Source organism: Ammodytes marinus, assembly GCF_949987685.1.
Source record: "Ammodytes marinus genome assembly, chromosome: 17".
Lineage (NCBI taxonomy): Eukaryota > Metazoa > Chordata > Actinopteri > Uranoscopiformes > Ammodytidae > Ammodytes > Ammodytes marinus.
Genome location: NC_137221.1, coordinates 15,161,389 through 15,181,018, shown reverse-complemented (window position 1 = coordinate 15,181,018; position 19,630 = coordinate 15,161,389). Strand labels below are relative to the sequence as shown.

At 40.9% G+C, this 19,630-nt stretch overlaps 1 protein-coding gene across 1 annotated transcript in view; it reads right to left on the bottom strand.

The window, feature by feature from the left end:
* gabbr2 (gamma-aminobutyric acid (GABA) B receptor, 2) overlaps positions 1–19,630 on the bottom strand; it is a gene marked incomplete at both ends in the record, with an annotated part of 155,777 nt that overhangs the window by 42,918 nt on the left and 93,229 nt on the right. Inside the window, 8 exons of the mRNA XM_080045922.1 lie at positions 267–389; positions 3,485–3,592; positions 4,698–4,830; positions 5,187–5,337; positions 7,409–7,489; positions 12,744–12,804; positions 18,752–18,994; positions 19,569–19,630. The exon at positions 19,569–19,630 is cut by the window's right edge and continues 127 nt beyond it. Of these exons, the coding sequence (XP_079902048.1) occupies positions 267–389; positions 3,485–3,592; positions 4,698–4,830; positions 5,187–5,337; positions 7,409–7,489; positions 12,744–12,804; positions 18,752–18,994; positions 19,569–19,630 (962 nt within the window). The remainder of the gene's footprint in view (positions 1–266; positions 390–3,484; positions 3,593–4,697; positions 4,831–5,186; positions 5,338–7,408; positions 7,490–12,743; positions 12,805–18,751; positions 18,995–19,568) is intronic.

The window sequence follows — 19,630 nt, the reverse complement described above, 5'->3', positions numbered from 1 at the left end:
GTACAGCCATTGGGATGAGCACAGGAGGCAGCAATGGCTCACATCCTGAACCAAAAATAACAAGCACAACAAAGATTGCCTGCGCTATACGGCCTAAGGCAGACATTTTGTTTGCCTAAACTTCAAACACAGGCACTTTTTTAGAAAGAATCTGTGCCTCCCAGCAGTGAATCTCCCAGCTGAAACGGATCATGTCACTGTCAACCTGAACAAAAAACCACAATGGGGGGCACAAGGTTAGACAAGATGTAAAAACACACACTGACCTCCAAGCTGTACTCTTCTACAGTCCTCTTAAGCGGGTCCACAATCTGCCAGGTAATGAGGATGCACAAGTCGATCAGCAGCATCGCGCCAACAATAATCAGCAACTTCTGGTCCTTTATGATCTGGAGGGGGGAAAAGAAGACAAAATAAGGAAAAGCTAGCATTAAGACAATAGCACACACCTGCTCATTGTATGTAATGTTATGTGTGTTTGTAGAGCCATTTCAAACAATGTTCCTAATTGACCACAGCAATCATGTGATTATCATCCCAGGACCTAGAAGAACCCCGCTGGTTTCATTCTTACCCTCTAATCAGGGACTGATTACAATGCATTTAGCTACAATTAACCACCTACAAAGAAAAAAAAAAAAAAACAGCCTAACAGTAAATCCAAAAGACCAAGACAGGAATTCAAAACTGACAGTATTTTACACTGTGGCACATGTAGTATACTAATCAGATTGTACTCTGGCCCAGGGTGATTAGCCAAATTACTATGCCATCCACACGCCGTGGTTTGTTACCTTGAGGTCCGAGAATGTGGAGAAACCTACACCAAACAAGAGCCAATGCTTTCTATCAATAAAGCTCCTCTTTTGTACCTTGAACTTTAGTGGGATGAAAGCCATGCCCTGTTTCTGGTCTTTATTTGTATTGGTGTTTGACTGGTAGGAATTGCAGATGAAAAGAAAGGTCAGGGAACACAGGCTGGGCTGGGTCTTTGAAAGTATCACATAGTCCAGCTGCAGCACAGTGGTCCTGCACAGGTCTCCATCCGCCTGTGACAGGATGGATGATGAGGGGATGTTTTTTCTTGATCCGGTTTCATTTGATGGTGTTTGCATTGATCAAATAGAGGTGAAGGCAATAAAAAACGTGTACATGTATATTAAATGGAAATAGTTCTGGTAAAATCTGGCTCATGCAGTGAAACTTCATGCGCTGACCATGAGATGTGGTTCATTGCTCTGAAAGAAACTATTAACTAGACTTTGAGCTAAATGTTCATGGTCAAATGCATACACATATTACTCTTGTCAAATTTAATAATACAATACACATCTATCAAATCCATTTACCAACAACAATGGGGCCTATCTGTCTCTGCTGTGATAAGAGAACAGTATACTTCTACTGATCCCTCAGGATCAAGGCAATAGTGTTACACTTAACAGGTTGCTCATCATTCCATTTTCACACAACCTCAACTGTTTTGATTGGTGCACACAAACATTGTGTGTGTGTGATCTACTTAAATGTGTGCAAGTGTAATGAGCTAACAGGGTTTTGTGTGTTTGTCAGGGAAGACAGGCAGACTGACAAGTACTTGCTTCAGGGGCCTATTTTAACTGTGTGTGTAATTCAGCCTGTGGTGTGTATTTGTGTGTTTTTGGAGGAGGACATTGATCGAATGCCCCCCACCCAACACCACCAACCCAACCGCTCTTTAAGAAGTGAAGGAGTGCAGGCCATAGCCCACCGAGTGGAACCCTTATCGAACACATCCCTTGATTTACAATCTGTGCTCTCCCAGTGTACTGGGAAAGATTGAAGCAAGGGAGGGGGAGGGAGGGAGTGAGGGATGCCGGTTCAGCCCCACTGTTTGGTGTCTAACACTTGTGCTAGTCCCTCCCCTGACAGCAGTTGACAGAGATCTCAGGGCACCAACGGCAACTATCACTCCACCAGAGCCTATACACCTGCACTCAATCAGTGTGCAGGAAGTGTGATTCTGTGTGTGTGTGTGTGTGTGTGTGTGTGTGTGTGTGTGTGTGTGTGTGTGTGTGTGTGTGTGTGTGTGTGTGTGTGTGTGTGTGTGTGTGTGTGTGCGTGCATGCGTGCGTGCGTGCGTGTGTACAATACACATGAACCAAAAGAGAATACATCTCGAGGTTTAAGAGCTGAGGGGTAAATACTGCCTTTGAAGAAACATTTGTTTTGTGTCTGTTAGCAAGGGAAATGGGTTGGGAGAGAGGGGGAAACTGAGCAGAGATAATTGGCTATGAAGGGTCAGAGCAAAACAACTCAGAAGCTCAGAAAGGCATAACTGTTTTCCCCCCAAACGATTGCTCTGAAAAAGACTTTGAGTGAATACAAAGAAATATGAAAGGCGAGGTCCAGTGTATTTAATTTTTTTTGTGGGAATCTTTTGTTGAATAGATTGCAGAATTGGAGCGGAAACTCCAGGAGCCGTGATCAAGCTCTACTTTAGCTGGTCTCTTAACCTGTACTCTGGCTTCCTTTTTATCTTCATCTATTATTTGCCCCAGCTTCACAATGTCCAACCTACTTTCTTTGCAATTCTGTGCCACATTGTTTATCTTGTTTCAGCCTTCTGTGTCTCCACCCTCCCTTCTGCCACTTCCCTACCTCCCTCCAACATAATGCCACTCTTTGATCTCTCCCTCTGTCCTCTCTTTCCTCTTGCTCACTCTCTGGCAGACCACCTTTACTTCCTCCAATATGCAAGAGGGCGAAAAAGAGAGAGAGAGAGAGAGAGAGAAAGAAATGGAGAGAGACAAAGAGAGGGGGAGAGCAAGATCTATAAATACGAGAAGGCCAAGCACAGCTACAACACTCAGTGTGCTTGGAACCACTTTATATAACTAGGCCAGTGAAACAGATTGTGTCAGATGTTTAAAAAGCCATTTGTATTTCTGAATCTTCTTTTTTTTCTTTTCCAAAATAGTGTTTTGAAAGCAGGTGTCCAAGGGGCTGCCAGTCTTTCACAGTGTTTGTTGAAAAGTGCGAGTGGGAAAGCAAGAGCCCACACAACAGTGTTGGGCTTTCAAAAGGCATGTGAGTGAGGCTTCCTGGATAAGACTGTCAGGTAACAAGAGTTAATGGAGATGCTTTTTGTTATATGAACTGGAAGTTATCCAATCTAACTGATGTACATGGTGTGAAATAAAAGGTTCAGATTTAACCAGAAAGGATGATAAGAAACTTCTAATGGCCATTTGCAAGGATAGCAGTCGCTATTTTGGAAAATAATAAAAAAAAAATATTTAAATACATTAAATTGAAATAGTTACAGGTAAATAGGTTCAATTGATAGGAAACTTTTTAAACCAAGATTTTCCACAATCAAATTGTCAGTAAAAGACTATTTGTTCTATACCTAAATCTGCTGATATGGAGATACAACTTTAATCTGTGTGTGTTTCTCTGATAGAAGTAATTTCTTATAATATACAGAACATGTTTTCGATACCTTCTTCTTCATCTTCACATTCTTAAAGATGGCGTGCACCCTCCATGTCTTCGCAAACATGGCACCGAAAGCTGTTGTGTATCCCACGATGAGGATCCATGTCCGGACCTGTCAGAAAAACAGTAACGCACATAACTGTGTCATGTCTTAAATTGGTGGTCAAGACTTGAGTACTACAACTGATCTGACAGGTATTTGCATTTCCTCAAGATTGTTCATTCAGAATAGCACAATGGGGAGCGCTCTAAAAATAAAAAAGTGTCAGATGTATTCTTCGTTCATCAGGGGTGAGCTCTAGGAGAACATCTGAGATCATGGAAGCTGTCAACCGTCTCCCCAGAGCATTTCAACTTAATTAGAAACAAACGTAGACCCTTTAGCACAAAAGACACTACAGACGTGTTTTTAAAAGATTAGTATTTTATATATAGACTTATGAAATTCTAAAATAGCTTCAGGATGCTTGTGTATTCTCATGTGTGTGTTTGTCTGCTGCTGTTTCTTTTTAATCTGTCTGTCTATGTGTAACACCTTTTGCACCGCACATACTGTAAACGTGGCCCTCTTCACATACCACTCTCATCCAAATCTAGAAAGCAATAAAGGAAGCTAGCACTGGAAGGGTACTTGAAAAAGAAAATAGCAAAACCTGCCCTGCCTTACATTGCTCTAGAGTCTAGGTTGTACATGTGTCTCTATGTGTGACTGGGGGAGTGGCTTCTCATTCGAAACAGGTTATTATCACTGTAATCAAAACTCTTTAATTAGTCCAGCGTCTGCATAGTCACACAGTCTGCTACCTGGGGGGAGACACTTAATGTTCTCCATGCTTAGCTAGAGACCCAGAGAGAGAGAGAGAGAGAGAGAGAGAGAGAGAGAGAGAGAGAGAGAGAGAGAGAGAGAGAGAGAGATTCAATCAGTGTTCACTTACAGTAGGTCACATATGGTGCATGTGAGGAGTGTTTCAGCAGTATTCTTCATAATGAAGCTCTTTTTGAAAATAGGAATTAAGACAATAGAAAACATAAACAAATTGGAACCCAAAGTGCAATTCATGTGCTGTACTATTCAGTATAAAAAATAAAAAATAAACTATTTTGTTAGGCAATGAGTAACGTTCAATTTGGCTATTGGAAAATGCATATGACGGACATCCAACCCAACAACCTATTCATCAGCTTGTGCTTTAGTGAAACGTGTCGAGGGAACTCACAGTACAGAGGGTCTCAAACTCTTTATCGGAGACGAATCCTCCATCCAGGCCAAACAAGAAGATTGAGGCGTAGGAGAGCATGCCTCCTAGGATGATCAGGTTGTTCATGTAGGGACTGGACATCTTGATAAGTCTGGAAGATAACACAATATTCCAATAGATTAAAGAAAGGACAGAATGAATCCTATTCATCTTGGTATCATATGTTGGTATGCATGGAGGAGAGGGAAATGTCAAATAATACTGTACCCTGCAAACAAAGGCTACTCATCATTCTCACGTTTCATCATTCCTTCATTCATTACCATTCAATATACCCTGATTCTTCCCCACCCTTCATTCATCCCTCTGTTCCTTCTCCCTCAACAGCACTAACCTCTCATTTACTTTCCCGCTGCACACTATATGCACTATTTCACCTTCACTAGTTAGTCTTTTCTGATGATAATCCCTGCCTCCGTCCTCCTTTCATCAATGCTGAGCGCTCACCTGTGATTGCGGTTCTTGATGTTGAAGAAGAGGAAGGCCCCTGCCATGAGCATGCCTAGTATGGTGATGGTGGACAGGATGCTGTAGAGGGGCACGTTGATGTGGCGCCGCTGCAGACGCACAAAGGTACGATCCTTGGGAGGCTCCACGCCTAAGATGAACAGAGAAGTTGTGATCTCATTTAATTCAATACAATTTCTCTCAAAATCAAACTCATAACTTATGATACACTCAAATTGCTTACTCGGTTGCTGTTTTCATGGTAGGGGAAGGTGGGGTGATTTGTGCAACTTTTTACTCAAAGTGATTTTAAAGTGAGGCCTTGACAGTTATGTCTCCAACTCAAATATGTACATATATTTCAGGATGTTGTGCATCCCTGGCAATAAAAACTTTGGATCTGGAATAAACTGTTTAAGAAATATAGCTTTCGGAAAAAAAGTTGTCTTGTCGCACAAATCACCCCACTACGTGGGGTGATTTGTGCGTCATTGTGTCACAATGACAAAGTCACCATCATCATCTTTCTGGCCATCTGAACTCTCATCAGTGGTGTCGTTAAGTGGAATTGAGATGTCACTCTCTTCTGAGCTACTGTAGACAATCACTTTCTTTTGGTGACCAGCGTATACAGCCATGCCACTGGCACAACTCTCAGAAATGTACTTTGCACTAGTTGCTCCGTGCTTGTGGAACCAACTGCCACCTGACAAATGTGATTCCCCCTACATTTCTGCCTTTAAATCAAGGCTCAAAACCCATATGTACACCCTGGTGTTTCCTCCCCATTAACCTCTGCACTACTTACTTACCTCTGCACTACTATCTGTGTTTATGTGGATGTATGGGCTTTACGTCTTTTATTTTGGTTATTGTTATTTTACCTTCATTGTTTACCTACTGAATGCACTATGTACAGCACTTTGGACAGTGCAAACTGTCATAAATGTGCTTTTATAAATACATTTTACTTACTTACTTACTTATAACTCACCCAGGCCCTTGCGCACAAATCACCCCATCCCCAGAATTTTGGATAATAGGCATGATGCAGCAATTTAGGGTTGACATTGTGCTAATTATATAGACTCAAAGTGTAGCATACCAAGGCACTAAAACATGTGTCAAATGTTTTCAAACGTGTCTATAATTGTTCAGACACAATAATCAAAAAACCTTGATCATGGAAATTTTACTTTGAAAGGCAAAACACAGTTTTTTGAGCTTAAATGTGCTTATATCTTATTCCTTGTGTCTCCCTTCTTTACAGGATGAGTCAAATGGATGGCTCTTCTTAAATATGTGGTCACATTTCCAATTTCTTCCACGGTTTTCTAGAAACAATGGGTTTTGCAACTTCCAAAATGCACAAATCACCCCACCTTCCCCTATATTATTTTAAATTAAAAACAGCAGGGATTTTTCTGGACATTCCCCCATTGTACAGTAAGGTGTCTCTTTACACTACTTTGACAGCTTAAAAGCTGCATCCCTCAAATATTTTCCTCTGCAACCGCAAAAATTGTTCCAATGCCTCAAGTTATTTGAGACCCATATCCTGCTCCTCTGTTTCCCCTATAGTTGAGTGCATGTCTCTCTATGCACCACAGTCAAGTTATTGTGGTTTAGACACTGCACTTTCTTATCTTTTGCTCTATTTCTCTCCTGCCCAGTGTGCCAATCGATCGCAAATGGCATCGTCTTACAAATCTCCATTTACTGTGGTCAAGGAAGTGGAAACAGGCATATTTAGATGGTATACTGTCCTAGAGTTTCTGTATGACGGGGCAAGGCCGAGAAAAAAATGGAGGAAGCGTGGGAGAGTTGATAAAGGGGAGAATTGCCAGGGGGATCGAACAAATTATAAAGTATGTCAACACTAGCAAAACACGGGAGGGGTGAAAAATAGACTAGATGAATCATTTAGTGGAGAGAGGACAGTTTAGAGTGGTAAAGGAGAGCGGCGTGTCACTGCACTGGTCGGTGTTGATGGTGTCTGAGTGTGTATGTGTGCTGCTGAAGGGACTTTAGGTTTAAGTGAGCAAGAGACGAGAGTGCTGAGGTGGTAGTGATGGGTCTTTAACATATATATAAACACACACCAGGTGCATCAGGACATCTTTTTCTTCTTCAGTGTCTTGGAGTTTTACCTCCATGAGTCAAAGCTCACACAGTCCCACACAAATGCATGCACATAAACAAATGTCTAGCCTTCTTCATACCTTGGAACCTCATGGAGTTGTTGATGAGGTCCAGCACATCAGCAATTGCGTTGTACTCTCCCACCTTCACTTCCCGGCCCTCTGTTCAAAAACACACACACAAACACAAACACATTAAAAATAAATACACATAAGAGTCCTTAAGGTGACCAACTTTATTATGAAAGACCCTTAGAGCCAAAATAATAGATCACTGATACAAAGTGATTTAAAGTGTTTAATTCCAGCATTAATTGTACAGAGTGAAGAATGGGTCAGCTTTGGGCTATACTATGTAGGGGAGAACGGGGTAATCTGAGCCACTTTTTACATTTGCTCCCCTCTAAGCGAGCTAAAATGATGTATCACTCAAATTTACACATGTCCCATTAATTCAGGATGTTTCCTAGAAATTGGCGTTAGCAGAATTTTTTCAAGTCAAAGGGCAGTGAAAATATGATTGTTTTAAAAAAAGTTGTCATGTGGCTCACTTTACCCCAGCTGTGGGGTAAACTGAGACAGACCAGAAAAATCAAGGGGGTAAAGTGAACCACTTACTTTTTCCACTCTGAAACTACCATAACAACATATATTGTAACAGATAGAATCCTGAAAGCTAGCCACACATGCCAGAACTAATGTCGGACTAGTAAAAGAATGATGGGGTTTGGTCAATTAAGCAAAGCAAATTTTCTAAACACTTGAAAGTAACTCTGAACAAAATCAAATACAACACATTATAATTCAAAAGGTTTTAATAAGATTCAAATGAAAGATAGAACCAGTTAGATTAGAACACAGTCTGGGGGTCAGAACACAGGACCCTTAGAGCCAGCTTGTGTCTGGGGGTCAAAGCATAGGAAAATCAGAACCAGCGAGAACAGCCTGGGACTCAGAACACAGGAGAAGACCCAACTGGATTATAACATCAGTCATACTCTACAACTAGGCCTACTCTACATTCCAGCCCTGAAGGTTACAGGGAAAGATGAGAAGGTGCTCTTTCCGTGTGGTTGCCCCAGGTCGTCTTCGTGGTGTATTTCCTTGGCATAATGGCTTTTCTACAATGTGCATGACATTAAAATAAAACATGTTATGTAATATTACATTAAAATATGTTTAAGACTAAACTTAACTCGTAACTCATGGTGGGCAGCATTTGGCTCACTTTCCCCCACCACCATAATTTGAGAAAAAACTACCTCTCTTAGCATTTCAGGCTAATCTTTAGCTAATATCATCACATGGTTTTTATATGTTGGTAGTTCATCAACACGTATGATAGAAGTTTTTCTACGTGAATACATTTGCTTTGGCACAACAGTTGATTAAGTTGACAGCAAGAAAATTTACTTTTACATGCAAAATACCTATTTTGGTGAAAAAAACATGCTTACCACAGCACCATGAGGTCCTCTCTTTCATGGCCAAGGGGAAATGAGAGGGGCTTGAAAACATATATCTCACATGACCATACATGTTTTCCGTTGCCTAGATACAGGGGGTGGCTCACATTACCCAATGCCTCAGATTCCCCTGTTCTCCCCTATATGGCACCTCATGAATAGATCCTACAAAACCTATTAGTATCATAACAGTACATCCCTAATGTAAGCATTCCATTAAGATTATCTTTTAAGATTCTCCATCAATCTACTCTCTTAGATGGGGTTCATTAGGGCAAGGAAATGCTCTTCTGTTATTATTTTTTTATTTTTGTCTCAATTATCAGTTTATTTCACCTCAAGGAAACCTTAAGGGCAATGAAGAGCACATATTATTCCAGAAACCAGCTGTGTAGCAAAAGTCAAACAAATAAAAATGCTCACATGTAACAAGACCAGACTTCAAATGCACACTATGAGAAGAATGTCCAATTGATGTAAAAGGGAAAATCTAATAAATGCAGCTGTAGCTCTGTATATACATATTGTTATATACATTGACTAAAGGTGCTCAGAGGAACTTTCAGCTTTTGTTCATTCTTGCACCCCCTTTGGACAAAAGCGCCAGTGTTTCTATGCCAGCTGTTGTTGCTGGGTGAGCGTACCCATGAAAAAGGCATTGAGAAAAACTATAGACAAATAGCATTCTTTGCACTGATGGTCTTGTTTGCTGTTACATGTCATTTATGATCATCAGAGGAAAAATAAGACTGTTCCAGAATTATTTAAAAGTTTCTTGTAGCACCTTAAAGTATTTCCTAGAAATGGTATGAGGACTGTAAAGTGCTGTACTGCCCCACCCTGTAGCCACCACTGTCTCTGTAGAGTTTGACTCAAACACATTTCCAGGATTCAGTGTTTTTCTCCTTTAGAAACAAAGATGAGTCCCTCAGGTCTAATAGTGGAGGAAGTGTGACCTTGTCTGACAAACCTGGTCCCTCATTCACTCCTTCCCTCAAAACATCCCTCACTTAGAGTGTCCACCAGGGAGGTGAGGGGTGAGGGGGATGTGTAGAGAAGACAGATTATTCTGATTCTTTTTTGTAAGCACTACAAACAACCTACAATTTCTTCTGTTGTGCGCTCTCAAAATTTCCCCGGCTTCTCCCTGTTATCACTCTTACGGGCCTATTGAACTCCTCTGCAGCATTGTCCTTGACTAGGAAAATGACTGATAACATCAGCTATTGCAGCATCACAGGGCATCACGTTCCCCCTCTCCTCTCTTCTCCGCTCCGTGATAACACAGCATTTGATCTCCCGTTCCGGCCCCAAAGCGTCAGCAAATGTTGAAACATTTAGGAACAGACTAAATTTGACAATTGTTGGAGCAGTAAAATTTCATGTACACCGACATTTAGGATTTGTATTTCTCAATGCGCAATAAACATGTGTCCCTTGCAGGTCCCTTGACCACGTGCTTTGGTTGGATGTAAACAGCAGAAGGGATTGTATATCAGCTCTCTTCCTTTTGAAATGCTAAAATGCTATCCCAGCACTCCCAGCACTCCCTGCACTCGGTCCACCCCTGGGAATATTGATGTAAAAGTATGAAAAACATGCCACTCACATACGTTGAATGTCAGTACCTAAGAATTGTACTTAAGCAGAGTTCTGGAGTAAATGTACCTGGTTCTTTGCACCACTGAGACAGTTGTTTGTTAACCTGTGCAGACTGTTACCCTTTACTCAATGCAGGTTGTGTGTTTTAATTGTCATATTCAAATTGGCTTTTTTAAGACATTATACTTTTTTTTTCTCAGATGCGCCTGCAACTCAGGCACAGAGAACATGTCCTTCAGAGCAGAGGCTTATGATGGTTTGAAAACTCAAATATTAAAGTGGTGTTCTCAATTACAGTACAACACTTTTCCGAGTTGTTGGCATCTTTTATCAACCCATTCGGATACATCTTTGTAGCAGAGAAATGTAATAAGTTCATTTATATGTCCAATGCCAATCACATTTTTATTGCTCTATGGAATTCTAACATGGAAACAAAGTTCCTGCTTTATTTATAAACGCTGGTGGTACGGTTTAATGATATTCTCGTGAACTATTTACGTTGAAAGGACTAGAAAGAAGAAGACTATATTGCCTAGAGGTAAACTGACAGCAGTGCTGCTATAGTTCAAATTCCTGCACAAGATGATAGAAAAGCAGGAAATTAATTATTACTTGAGGGATGTTGTAGAAAGCAAAGCATTCATCTCTAAAGGATCCGAAACATCTTAACCTATCCTTCTAACTTCCATGCCTGGCAAAGCATTGATTTAAAATCTGTACTGAAGAGGGGCTGCAACTGAGATCAAGACTCTCTCTTATCCCCATGCGAGAATAAGAGCCAGCGGGGCCCCTGCATGTCTCACAAGGGAAAATGGGGGATCAGAGGCAGCGGACAGAGCACAGGGTCATGTTGAGGATCACTGCCTTTTGAAATATTCAAGCTGGGGCTGTCCCTCCGCTCCTTTCCAGCCAGCTCAGGCACCATGGTGTGTCAAAAGGGTGATTCCATGACAAGTGAGGAATTACTGATAGAGTGAAGGTTAAGAAGGGGTATGGAGGTATAGGCAGATGATGGGTGAGAGTTAGCTCTAATATAGGGGAGGATTTGCTTTAGGAAAGTGTGGGTTGGGGGACACAGTAAACAACCAGCTAAGGGAGAAGAGAGAGAGGGAGAGAGAGAGAGAAAGTGGAAAGAAAGACAGACAGTGTGGTTCTGCTTCAAGACAGTTACCCCTATATGTTAAAGATGGCTCCTCATTGGTGATAGTGTTAGTTTTGGTAAATTCTCAACAACAACAAAAAGTATCATACAATGACACCTGTCCATGTAACACTAGCCATATTGACTGTGTTAATTTAGTTTTATTCTAACATAAAACATATATAAATTTCTATAAATAATGTGTGGTCTACCTTTTTATCAACCCCCCTATTCCTGAACATTAGCATACATACACCAACAGAGGGTAGCAGCATGTGCATAAGAAGACACATCTGAAACACACCTACACACACACACACACACACACACACACACACACACACACACACACACACACACACACACACACACACACACACACACACACACACACACACACACACACACACACACACACACACACACACAGAGTGTGATGTAGGCAGCCAGAGGCATTGAGACCCTCTGCAGTGGGGACGATAAGATGGTTAGGCAAAGAGGACGGAACAGCCCCATGCAGTGAGCTACATACAGTGGGAATCCCCAGCGCCTTGATGCAATCTCTGGTTTATTCTCCCACTCAGCAGGCACTGATGGCTCAAAATAAAAATAGCCCTGAGGATGATGGCATGGCAATGGCATGTTTTAATGTACCAAGCTTGACTGTCCAGGCATACATAATATCACCAGAGGGGATTAACTACAGTACATCACCATGGGCCTTGCAATTTAGCAAACACAGACAAAACCATTACAGGATTTTTTGACAAATAGTTATCATTTGAAATTATGCAAATGATGACAAAGTTTCTGACTTAAAAACGGTTAAATCTTACAGCCTCCCTTTACCGTGGTTATGTCTCCTTATAGGTACTAGTGTATCAACCGTGGTAGCCTTATGAAAACTAATGTAAGTGGCTTTCCAAAAACTATGGTAAACATTTCTTAAACCACTGCAGCTTTGAATGAAACAAATGTCAGTAATCGTTCTAAATCCAGCTAGGAGAGAAAGTCTCAGGTCAAGAACAAGTGCAGATCGCTGGAGTTGGGCATTACAGGCTAAGTGAAGTCAGCACAAAACCTACATGGCAAAACACAGTCCTTGATTACCAGTAAAAAATGTATTGAGCAAAGGTCTCAAGTGACCTGAAGAGAAGTCAACCGTGGTTAAGCTGATAAGTAGTGGCAGAAGTGTCACACATACCTTGAAACTGGTTGAATTTTATCGTGCCCATCCTCTCGCCGTTCCGAAACATGACTTGGCCCTGAAAATAGGGAAAGACAAAAATATAACATTTAGTTTGCATGTATCAAATTATTTGAAAATGCATGTAGTATATTGTACCATGTTTTAAGTTAACAAAAAAAAATTGGAGGAAGAAAATGCAGCATATAACAGTAAAGTAAATTCCAGTAGAAGAAAAAAGAAACCTAATTTAACTAACAATATGTTCAGTAGAACTCTGATACTGGAGTGTTGGCAGGCAAAGGGTAGAGTCTTGGTTCCTGCACACACTGCATCTCATTTGATTAGATGTGGCCAAAATTGATCTGTTTATAGAAGTTAACAAAATGATCTTCGAGCCAATTAATTTGCTAATATCCTCGGAACAAAATCAGATCAGCAAGCCTGCCTGATTAACTATGCTCGCTATAATGTGGTAAATAATCTAGTCTCCCCATTTCGAAAAGGCAATTCTTTACATGAGCATCACAAATGGCTACATACAAGTGTGTGCAGTGGTCAGTGAATGTACTGTAGCTTAGATTTTATTCTTCATTGTATTGCTCCATATTCATTTCACTCCAAAAAGGTGTGTTTATCGGTCAAAAAACAACGACAAAATAACAATGGTAGGTATTTTATTGAAACGACACAGGAAAAGGGTGAACAATTTCAAGCCAGAAAATGTCTGTCAAAAACAATCATCAAACAAAGACCAGGTAGACAAAAACCATTCAAGTTTTTGGCTTGTATCTTTAGAAATATTCAAATTAATTTGTCTTCTTTTGCTTTATTCATCCCATTATGTGTTCTCATTCTTTCTCTCCATTTTTCTATTTTCGTCTTTCGTCCGTCCCTTTATCTCCCTCTCCCTATTCATCTACCAAGACTGTTCAATTAATTCTGCCCCGCCATCTGCTTACAGAGCTCCTTAATTACACATATAACTGGGTTTACATATACATATACTGGCTGGGTAACAGAGGTGAGAGAGAGATAAATAGACAGAGACAGGCATACAGGGGGAGAAAGGGATAGATAGATGGATGGATGGCTGGACGGATGATAGAGAGCATTTGCATTGGCAGATTGAAGACAGCTGAGGGGCAAATATGGGGAAGGATGCTGGAGAGCCAATTTTGTCTCAAAAAGATGGCAAGCTTTGAAGTAGCCGAGCAGTATCCCACCCCTCTGTTTGAAACCCAGTCTTTGTGTGGCATCTTTGATGTTTGTCGGAGTGTGCACGAGCTAAGCATGTCTATGTGCATGTACTTCATATGTTTTCAAATTATGCTCCTACACATGCATGAGTTTTTAGCATTTTCGTGAGCAGATCATGCTACTCCCGAGACCCAAGAGTCGTCCATTTTGCCTTTAAAGATCCTCAGCTAACAATTTCAGACCACTTTGTCAATCTGACTCGTCAACACTAAAAGGTTCTTTGTCACAATCTGCTTTTTCCTACAATACTATGCAATTATGTCTGAAGTGTAAGTAGGACAGTGCAGTGCACCTCAGTTCAGCTCATTTTGTATTAGCATTCAGATAACGGTGGTGTGTAAACAGGGTCAGGCAATGTGGGTTGATAATAGGGGGGGAACTTGACTTGAAACCGTAATGACTGTGAGTGTATGTATCCAGGTTTCTATAGCTGTACCCTCATATCATGCTCTCGTTGTGCATTAGCATTGCCACAATAACTGCCCTTCAAATCAGCAAAAGTGGAACCATCACAAACCTTATTGAAATGGTGTATAGTCACGGACCCCAATTTGTTCGCTGAAGTGTATACATGGTTTGTAAAGTATGCAAAGTGTATCCAACGTGTAGAGGATTTGACTCGAACTTTCTGGATTGGAAATATATTGTCATTGTTGGATTAAGTCACCCTCATTTGACCAAAAGGTAAAGAAGATACTCTAAAGTACTCTGCAGTTTAGGCAACCTCCACTGGAGTGTTTTGACCCAGACAGGTGTCCCTTGTCTGATATTCAAAGGACGTCAAGACCTGAGTCACAGTGGTGGCTGAAGGGGCAATCACAAGGTCTAAAGCTAGTTTGTGTGTGTGTGTGTGTGTGTGTGTGTGTGTGTGTGTGTGTGTGTGTGTGTGTGTGTGTGTGTGTGTGTGTGTGTGTGTGTGTGTGTGTGTGTGTGTGTGTGTGTGTGCATGTGTGACGGGGAAGGTTGGCCAGGTATTGCTTTGTCTGCGGAGGTGAGCATATTGTCAGTGACAGGTGTGCTGGGGTCAAATGAGCTGTCAGTCTGTGGGTTTGCAGGTGTGACATCCTCTGGGGTTCTAGGCTTTGAGGTGGGAACACAGTTGTTGCAAATGTGACTAGTGATGCACCAGCATATACTCCCACACATTGACAGAGAAAAACAGATGAACATAACCCTCCCTCCCCCCTCTCTGTTTCACCTCAGTGTGTCTGTTTGAGGTGACCGTCAAGCCTCAGGCTACCACACTACTCACTATTACCCTGGATGACACTGATACCAACACAATGACCACTGACCATAGAAAAGAAAAAAAACAGCAAAACACGTCATCTAAAATCACACACATGTCGTCTCTGATCACAACCTGTAGTCTCTCTTCCTGCAATGGTAAATTACAGCGTACATCACGCTGGCTGTGGTTGTTATCGCAGCTATCTGAAATCTCTATGCCCTGAAAGTCTCTCAGAGCTAACGTTAGCCTTATTCCCCTTGGCCCTGACAGTCAGCAACCAGATCAATACTGTGTGGAGCCCTCAATGAGCACTCGCCTGCTGCTGCAGATGTCTCTACCATGGACTAAGATCAGTGCAGAACGGACATGTTTAGGCCCCTCAGGGCATTTGTGTACACAGCAAACACACAGTGCAGAAACATACAATCAGGAAAAACACAGGGCCTTAAGTCAGGGTATGTTACCATTTGATCAAGCGCACATAACATTTTAAAACGGGGTTAACAGGCTGAATTCGCCTTTTTCACTGGAGCTTGCACATTGATTTATGTTATCGGAAACCCTGCAGATCCTATTGCATTTCGCAAGCAATCAAATCGAGTTGTGTAAAAGCTGCTGCTGCAATCTGAATTCAAAAATAGCATAAAGGATGTATGCAGTGCGGGAGAGAAATTGCCTTTGTATGTCTTTAATCGTCATGCGTGGGTGGATGTTTCTATGTGCTAAGCGTGCGCTACATACAGGGAACAGCTATAGAAGAGTCTACAGATCTCAAATGTTTTGGTGCAAAAATGCATTTAGTTATGCTGCAATGCTTCTGTATCACACGATAAGTGTTTATTACATGCAAAATATAATTATTTCGATATAGTACACTCTAAAATCTCTTAATCAATCATCTCATTTACATCATCACTTCATGACCTTGACCAAAAGCAGCAGTATTACTAAAACTCAATCATTGGTGGGACATTTTATGATTGCTCCCAAAGATCAAAAGTAATTAGGCTAAGTAATGAATATTTTCACTTCAACTTTCTGTTGGTTTTAGGAAAGGATACAGATCAGGACGCGGAGTTGTCTTGTTTTCTGTTTGACACGTAAGCGGCTTACTAACAGGTGGATAGCTGTCGTTAGTAAGCTGACTTACGCTGATATTTATCTCTGGCATATATAGAGTACTTTATTCATCGTCAGCTAAGTTAGCTAACTGGTAACATGCCAATGTGTAATAAAATTACTACTGATAAAGCTGGATAGTGTCTACCCTCAAGTGAACTTCCCCTGGCGTCAAAACTGTATGGCTCCAGCCTGGAACCAACTCTCACCTTACGCCTGAGCTAACCATCTTGGCACAAATCCTAAAAATCCTACTTAGAAGCCTATAACCTTGTAATGGAGAATTTGCAACATTACTCAATACAGACATGATGGGAGAAAAAGTGTATCAGCCAATCAAAACCAGCTAACAGGACTTTGTCATCCTGCTTGGCTGGGGTACAATGTGAATGAAATGTTACTGTACATGGCCATCACTATTCTTGCACTGCTTTGCTTTCCCTGAGTCTCTAAGGAAAGACTCAATGTCAGCCTGCTCCTGATCAGCAGCCCTGAGTGGGTCTGTGCTGAGAGAGGTGAAAGTAGAAGGATGAAGAAGTGAAGACCCAGAGAATAATGCTGCAACACACATACAGTATACCCCCAGGGGACTTCAGCCCAAAGGACCTCACAATAACACAAGTCAGTAGCATGAACTCATTTCTCTCAATAGCTATTTTACTCTTATCAATGGCTTATTTCTCTCTCTCTCTCTCTCTCTCTTGCTCTGTTGACACATAAGGTATATACTTCGTGTCTGCATTATTGTCTAGATCCATTTCTCTCTCGTGTCCCATCTTGACTTTAGCCTCTCACTATTCCACATTTAATACATTTGACGTATGTATGAGAAAATACAGAGTATTTATTGAACACTGTACCACTGCAATTTCCCGGTAAAGCCAATCATTTTCCCTTTTCTCCTCGCTTGCATTTTTCAGGGCCATGTATTTGTAAACACAGTTATGAATTTGATATATTATGAGTAATGTTATGCTGTACTGTAAGGCCCTGCATGCTTAGAGAAGCACCGTTTCCTCTAATAATGGAGTGGAATAGGAGATATCCTCTAACAGCTCAATAGGAAGAGAGAGAGAGCACACGCACACACACACACACACACACACACACACACACACACAAACACACACACACACACACACACACACACACACACACACACACACACACACACACACACACACACACACACACACACACACACACACACACACAAACGCACAGTTTGTTCGCATAGCCACCAGGATCAATCTTGAATGCACTGGAGTGAGTCGGCAGCACCAAATGACATCACTTTAGGCTTCATACAGTGACAAGGATGGCTAAGTAACCTCCTTTGCAAACAAGCTTCCAGCGTTACAGAGCAGTAATTAATGCATCTATGTGTTGTTCTGACATTTGCCCACTCCATTGTACAAAAACAGAACATATAATTTACATAGTGTTTACATGAATAAACAGTTACAGCCATATGTTAAAATTTTACAAATAAGACACTTCTTCATTAGCAGTGATTTATTTGATGGTGTCTCGACTGTGTTGAATTAAATCATCTTCATCAGCGATTCCCAGGCCCCTTACCGCTGCCGGTCCGTGTACCCGTTAGTACCGGGCCTCAAAATATTTACAGCATTATTATTTTAAATAAAAAAATTATAGTGGAAGCCTTTTGATTGCTTGATTGATTTTCAGTTTGCATAATCGTTTTGAAAAGCATATTCACTTTTGTGAGCATGTCATGGAAGAGAGACCATAAAAACAAACAACGGTCACTTATCATTTTGACATTCAAGGTGGCTTGATTGATTCACCACGTCAACTCATGCAGAGTAACATGAAAGAAAACACACATAGCGTATGATATGCATTCATAGGGATGCACAGGGAATCTTTTCTAATCTATTTTTTACTGAATTGTTAGTTGGTGAAACTTTACAGTGATGTGTAAAACTTTATAATTTTTTTGTTATTTTCATATTTTAAAGTTGCCACCATACTGCATAACACGTATGTAACTAAAAACATTGTGAATTTACACATTTGTAAAAAGCTATGTTTAAAAATGTAAAAATATGAATAAATGCTACGCTGCATAAAATTCAGGCATCAAAATTGGCAACCGGTCCCTGGATTTCTTTTTATTAATATGCAGATCCTTGGAATGAAAAAGGTGTATTCCTTCCTTTACCTCACTGTACTTTATGTGCCTCATAAACATTAACAAAAAACATTTAGCCTGTATGTTTATGTACAGTATGTTTGGAGAGTATCATTGTTTTCTACATATGTTAAGTAAGTGGAGACAATAGGTGCTCTGTTGGCTCAGAATACTTGGTGAAAGAGAAGTTAAAAAAATTTAAAAAAATTAAACTATTTGAACTTCCAACATGTCTCACATGACTGTCCAATGGCTTACCGTAACACCAAAGAAGTTGGTCTCGTTCATGACGTCCAGCACCATTTTCCCCACTTCCCGGTCATCCACGGTGAAGTTGTGGTAGGTGTTCTGCCGTTCTTTTACCCTGAGCAATTCCATCACTCGAGTGAAGGTCCTAGCAATGACCCAGATCCCATCGTAGGCAAAGCCATGAAACTTGCTGGAGTCCACACTTTTCTGTTGAAGCTCTCGGCTATACTCCCTTTCGTACTCCTTCGGGGTCTGAGAGACAAAACATTGTTTTTTTCCTTAGAAAAATGCAATTATGGTGGAATATTTCAAATACAATATCATCACTGTATCTTTTTCCTAGCAGGAGGGATTATTTTTCCACACAATTTGAGATACAAAGTTACCGTAAATGCTGTTTTGGGATCAATTCTCCTTTGCTGGGAAGTGCAATGTGAAAAAAACACGTGATTGATTTTGGTTGAGAACTCTCGATTTGAAAACATGCATCTAGAAGTCAGTTTGTGGAAAAAGTTTTCTCATGTCTTCACAGAGCACTATTAATGAGAACGCTTTCAGCAGATGCTCTCATATACAGTCAACGGAAAACTTCAGGTTATTTCAAAATGTATCACTATTCTGTTCCGGGCAGCTTTATTCTGCACTGCACATTTCATCGATAGCATTATTTACCACAACTGGCTACCACCCATTTTTTTGTGAAATAACTTCAGAACTGAGGTTGAATGTATTAAACTTTTTTTAAATAAAAGTTTTACTTAAAGTCAAAGCCGGACAAATGAATAACAACATTACAGTCTTCTAAAGTACCACAGTATAGCCTCACCCTGCCAGAGATGCCCTTGATCTGCCGTGCGCTGAGTGGCTCAAAGTCCACACTGACGTATC